The 5,638-nt window shown below is 50.2% G+C and overlaps 2 protein-coding genes and 1 long non-coding RNA gene across 3 annotated transcripts in view; 1 reads left to right on the forward strand and 2 right to left on the reverse strand.

Annotated features, from left to right (window-relative positions):
• NPHP1 (nephrocystin 1) overlaps positions 1–83 on the reverse strand; it is a 13,006-nt gene extending 12,923 nt beyond the window's left edge. Inside the window, exon 1 of the mRNA XM_017745234.1 lies at positions 29–83. Within this exon, the coding sequence (XP_017600723.1) occupies positions 29–83 (55 nt within the window). The remainder of the gene's footprint in view (positions 1–28) is intronic.
• Positions 84–565: 482 nt separating this feature from the next.
• On the reverse strand, positions 566–1,074 carry LOC108449361. The gene is made up of 2 exons (XR_001865527.1): positions 974–1,074; positions 566–937 (listed from the first exon to the last, which is right to left on the reverse strand). It is a non-coding gene; the product is annotated as an uncharacterized LOC108449361 (long non-coding RNA).
• A 325-nt stretch (positions 1,075–1,399) lies between these two features.
• Positions 1,400–5,638, forward strand: part of LOC103623039 (two pore calcium channel protein 2) — a 9,798-nt gene continuing 5,559 nt past the window's right edge. Inside the window, exons 1-7 of the mRNA XM_017745289.1 lie at positions 1,400–1,553; positions 2,120–2,234; positions 3,326–3,454; positions 3,664–3,780; positions 4,484–4,602; positions 4,746–4,847; positions 5,488–5,614. Of these exons, the coding sequence (XP_017600778.1) occupies positions 2,145–2,234; positions 3,326–3,454; positions 3,664–3,780; positions 4,484–4,602; positions 4,746–4,847; positions 5,488–5,614 (684 nt within the window). The 5' untranslated portion in view covers positions 1,400–1,553; positions 2,120–2,144. The remainder of the gene's footprint in view (positions 1,554–2,119; positions 2,235–3,325; positions 3,455–3,663; positions 3,781–4,483; positions 4,603–4,745; positions 4,848–5,487; positions 5,615–5,638) is intronic.

Raw genomic sequence — 5,638 nt, forward strand, 5'->3', positions numbered from 1 at the left:
CCGGGGCGGGGCCGGCAGCGCTCCGTACCCAGCACGCGGTCCCGGCAGCGCCGGAGCTCTGAAACCTCCCCAGCACCACTCATCTGCCGACAAACGATTTGGCGTTTTGTGATGCCAGTAATGGACTCACTGAATAGTTGGGTTTGGAAGGCACCTCTGGAGGCCATGCAGTCTGATGGCAGGATCGTTAAGTTTGGGAATGAGCTCCAAGATCAAGGCCAAGCCTTAAAGGGCGCTGGGCAGTGCCTTTTCTCCCCCAGAGCTTTTAGAACTCCATAATACCTTTGAAAACCAGCAGCCTGCAGTGAATCCCCCAGCACTGCTTCTCCTGGAATTCCCTAGCAATGGGAAGAAGGAATTTGCTACCGCTACCTTCACAATTCCTTATCCGAAGTGCCTGGAGGAATTCCAACCCCTTCATTTTACTTGCTCGTTCACCCAGCCAAAACATGAGCTCTTTCACCACTTAATTGTCCCCACGCACACCCATAATGGGACTTGTTACACGTGCCCGTAAGGCACGTTTTCACATTTATTCCAGAAACCAACACCTAGGAACACCATGTGATGACTTTTGCTAGTTTATTGTGTCGCCAGGGCTTCCTGGCAAGGGCAGAGTAGCAGGCTTAGAGCTGGACAAGTGCAGACAACCCTTTGGAATATGGACATCACCGAATTACTGAGGTTGGACAAGATCATCGAGTGCAATGTCCCCACCTTGTCACCCAGCCCAGAGCACTGAGTGCCACGTCCACTTGTTCCTTGAACACCTCCAGGGATGGGGACTCCAAAGCTCCCAGAGCAGTCCATTCCAGGTTTGGTATCGTTGCTTGCATATCCTCAGTTCTTTGTTAGGTTAGCCTGACACAGTTTGGGATCTTGTTTTGTGAAGGGCAGAAGTCCTGCTATTCCACGGATGCCGTCCTCTCCAGCAGCACTGCAATTCCAGGGATGCCGTCCTCTCCAGCAGCACTGCAATTCCAGGGATGCCGTCCTTCCCCAGAAGTCGTGCTATTCCACGGATGCTGTCCTTCCCCAGCAGCGCTTCACCGCTTTCCAGCGGCTGAGGCAGCGGTTGAGGCTGAATATGGGTTTTAAATAGGAAGTGATCAGCCGCTATACACAACACAGAGCAGCTCTCAAACATTTTTAATGACAGTATTTGTACACACTTTAGTTTAATTAACACATGGCACAGGAGAGGGTTGGTAACTAGGATGTGTAGTCTCACACCAGTCGTCTCAATTAGAACACATGAAATTTCAAGCATCGATACACCCAGAAGAACAGCACCCGTCCCTGCCTGGCGAGGTCTGGCAGTTTGAATTTCCATCACACCTTGTTTTTCTTGGATGTGGCAGTAATTCCTTCCCTCCAGATGGAGAACACCCTTGCCCCCTTCTCCCTCCCCTCAATGACTCCGCAGAGTTTCCCCGAAGCTCCTCTCACACTGGCTTGTGTTTTCCCCAGGATCTCCTGCTGGCAGCAGCGTTTGTCTCCGATGCGCAGTACAACAGGAATATTCCTTTTAAGACCTCCCCGGAGGCCGTCAGGTAAGGAGAGTTGCGCCCCCACACCTGTGGAGAGCCAACCACACCCGTGGCCAAGCAGCAACAGCCAAAAAGCGTCTGTGGTGCTAAGAAAGGTGGATGGGTGGGGTGCCAAAAATTGTACTTAAGCTGAAGTGCTTAAAACGGAGCTCAGCGCATCTTTATGTTGAAGATGGGGGAATGACATTAAAAAGTTGTGTTTTGCTGGAGGGGAAAAAAAAAAAAAGTAAAATCTTCCAAGCCGCTGTGGGAACGATGAGGTTGGGAGGTTTGGTCAGCCCTCAGCTGTGTGGAAGGTGCTGGAGTGGCAGAACCAGGGGGCTGCACAGTTATGTTTTCTTTACTATAATAAATATTCTATAATAAATACTCTGCTATTTAATGCTTCACTGAAAGGCAGTATAGTATCTATCTGTTCTGAGACTGAGTTGAAAACAAGTTGCCAGATTCCTGGCTGGCAAAAATGTTTGTTTGGGACAGCAAGTGCTATTCTTCCAGGATGCATTTGGTGATGCCCTGGGATGTGCCCTGAAGTCTTTATTTATGGTGCCTGTGCCTTCTTGCTCCAGGCTTTATCAGCTCTATAACCACTGGATGATGCGAACAGCCACCTACTTCTTCATCTTCCTCAACCTGTCCCTTGCCCTGTTTGAGGAACCTGCTGTGTATCCGCTCCCCTTCCTGGTGAGTTTGTGGTGTAGGAGCAGCAAATGCAGCTGCTGGAGCCATCAAGGGCTTCTTGCTTCAAAGTGGTTGTCAGAGGTGCCAAGAGACAATGGATGCTGGTGTTTTTGGGGGTATCTTTGATGCTCTGCTCTGGTGAGACCCCACCTGGAGTCCTGCATCCAGCCCTTGGTCCCCAGCACAGGAAGGATATGGAAAGTTGGAATGAGTCCAGAGGAGGTCACCAAGTTGATCAGAGGGATGGAGCAGCTCTGCTGTGAGGAAAGGCTGAGAGAATTGGGATTGTTCAGCCTGGAGAAGCTCTGGCATGACCTAATTGCAGCCTTCCAGTACCTGAAGGGAGCCCACAAGAAAGATGGAGAGAGACCCTTTCCAAGGGCCTGGCATGCCTGGACAAGGGGGAACAGCTTCCTACTGCCAGAGGGCAGGGTTACATGGGATATTAGGAAGGAATCCTTCCCTGTGAGGGGGGTGAGGCCCTGGTACAGGTTGTCCTGAGAAGGTTACCCAGAGAAGCTGTGGCTGCCCCATCTCTGGAAGTGTCCAAGGCCAGGTTGGACAGGGCTTGGAGCAACCTGGGATAGTGGAAGGTGTCCCCTGCCCATGGCAGAGGTTGAAACGAGATGATCCTTAAAATCCCCTCCAACCCAAATGATCTGTGATTTTATAATTCTGTGATTTGTTTGAAATGGGGACAAAAAGGGCACAGGAGCTGGCCAGGGACTGTAGGAGCTGTTGTGGCCATCAGCAATGGCCCATGTGACTGTGGACAAAGCCATGCTGCTGTTCTCCATCTGTGAGAGCAATTCCAGCCTTCTTTGGGACTCAAGTCCAGTTGTCACATGTGAAAGTAGAAGCCAAGTTTTACTTTAGGCCAGACTTTTCTGCAGCCTTTATTTTCCCTGCGCCAGTGTGATTGTGAAAGATGTACTCCTTGAATCCTAAGCAAACAGACTTGCTGGCTTTAACCTGCCTCTGGCAGGCAATTCCACAAAAGGAAGCCTGAAACTATTGCTCTGCCTGTTTTTTATCGTGCAAAAAGGAATATTGCTGCTCCTGGTTGTGCTGGCTGAGCCCTGCTCTCTCTGCAGGCCACGTCAGTGCTGGAGGTGTTGTGCCTTCTGGTGTTCCTCGGCCGGCTGACACACTTTGCCAAAGTCACCCTGCACAATGTGTTCTGGAAGGACACCAAGAACATCTGCATCATGGTGGCAATCCTGGTGAGTTGGGCCCAGGGGAGGTGGTTTTTTTTTTTTTCCCCTCCTGTTGCTTTCCTGGGATCCCAGACCTGGCATACACGAGCCATGGCCAAACCAAGCAGCTCTGACAAACCCATCGTGTGTGCACCTCTCCTGTATCAGTGAACACTGTTCACTGTCTAGACACATTCCAGCATTACTTCTGGGAGTTTTCCTTCTTTTTCCTACAGTTATCCCTGACAGACCTGGCCATATATGGGGTCCTCAGGCTATATGATGTGAGGAGCATCCGATGGTCAAGGATTGTGAGGCCGATCTTCCTCATCAATTTTGCAGAGAGTCGCCAGGTAAGGAAAAGGTCTGGTGGGAATATCCAGGGTGCTGTTTTTTTCGGACAGCCTGCTGCTTTCCATGATCCAGGGGATTTAGCAGAAAGGTTTTATGGCAGAATTTAGGGTCCTGTGAGAGAAGGTTTGTTTCAGAAGAGGCCTGAGGCAATAATATGGTGGACAAAAGAGTGGATTCACACTGTACCACAGAAAAAACCACCGTGTTTCTCCCTGAGTCAGGCTCCAGGTTACTGATTTCTGGAAGTCTCCTGGGTAAACAAGCGTCACGCTGTTCTCAAATGTATAGTCCAGACTTGGACTCTGATTCCTCTCATCATGGGGAGATCTTTGTCCTGCTGCCCAAGACTGGTGTTGTCCTGACTTACAAGTGAATAAACTGTGGTGTGGAGGCCTTGGGGAGGGAGCAGTTCAACATTTGGGCTCAGAGCATGTCATTTGTGGCCTGGAGTGACGGATTTTTGTTCCTGACTGGTTCCCCGCAGCAAGAACATCTCAGCAGTGCCCTGGGGCTCTCTGTCCCTTGGCTCTTGAGTTCACTGTGACGTGTAGCTGGGGCCTTTCCTTCTAGGATTCCTCCTGGAGAACGAGGAGGAAAGGCCTGGGGCTCTTGCACCCCAGTTTAGGGGTTGGATGCAGATGGGATTGTGAGGGGAAAAAGGGGTGCCATGTTGCCACTGAGCACTTCCCCTGTCCCTGGCAGATCCGGAGGGCCTTCCGCAGCATCCGCAACACGCTGCCCGAGATCACCTACGTCTTCCTGCTCTTCATGTTCAGCCTCCTCATGTTCTCCCTCATGGCCTTGAAGCTCTTTGGAGAGAGGTATGGATACTTCTTTTCTCCTGGGATACTCTGGGCAGACTCCAAGCAATTCCTAGGGAACACAAGCACTGCTGATAGGTGCAGCTCCTGTGGTGGGGCATGTGATCCTAGTGCTTAACTCCAGGCTGTCCTCTTCCTCCTAGGAATCTCCAGACAGCAGAAGGCTTGCCCTACTTCAGAAACTACCTGGAGATTGTGTTTGACCTCTATGTGCTGGTGACGACAGCAAACAGCCCGGATGTCATGTATGCATGTCATGTATAGATGATCAGATCTTTCTCTCATAGTGTTCTCAGGGCTCTCTGTGCAGCCTCTAATTTGCACGGCACAGTTAAAATTCTGTGAGTGTTGGGCTTTTCACCCCCATCTGTTCTGGATTCCCATTTTGGTTCATGCTGGGAAGGTGCTGTTAAGTGTGAGACAGGGAGGAATGGCTTGGTCATCTATGTGCTGGCAATATCTTGGGCATGACTGGGATGATACAGGGACCCTGGGAATTTAAACAGAGAAATAAAATGCTGCTTATCCTAGAGCAAGTAGAAAAGCAGATCTGAGTGCAGCAAGGGTCTGAGGCCAAAAACCATCATATGGCTGAGCCATCACCTCATGTCTGCTCTTAAATTTGGCCACACTGGCAGAGATTTCATCTCTGTGCTGTCTTTTGCACCCCTTCAGTCAGGGCCTGACAAACCATGGTGAAAACCCAGCAGAAGAAAAGTGCTTTCCAGCTGACTTAATGCAGTTTTTAGCTTGGGTATTATCTGATAAGTTTGATCTGGCTGTCTAAAACAGCACTTGGAAATCCATCTGGGAGTCTGTTTTCTCGTGGATTCCCTTTCCCTGTTTGTCAGTCTGGCAAGCAGCAATCCCTCTCCCCTTCTCCAGGATGCCAGCATTTGACTTCAGCTCCTGGTACGCCCTGTTCTTTATCGCCTTTGTCATCATCAACACTTACATCTTCATGTCTCTCTTCCTGGCTGTGGTCTACAACAACTACAAAAAACATCTGAAGGTAATGCGTGGAGGGGCTTGTGAC

Source organism: Corvus brachyrhynchos, unplaced genomic scaffold (genome assembly GCF_000691975.1).
Source record: "Corvus brachyrhynchos isolate BGI_N302 unplaced genomic scaffold, ASM69197v1 scaffold69, whole genome shotgun sequence".
In the NCBI taxonomy this organism is placed as follows: domain Eukaryota; kingdom Metazoa; phylum Chordata; class Aves; order Passeriformes; family Corvidae; genus Corvus; species Corvus brachyrhynchos.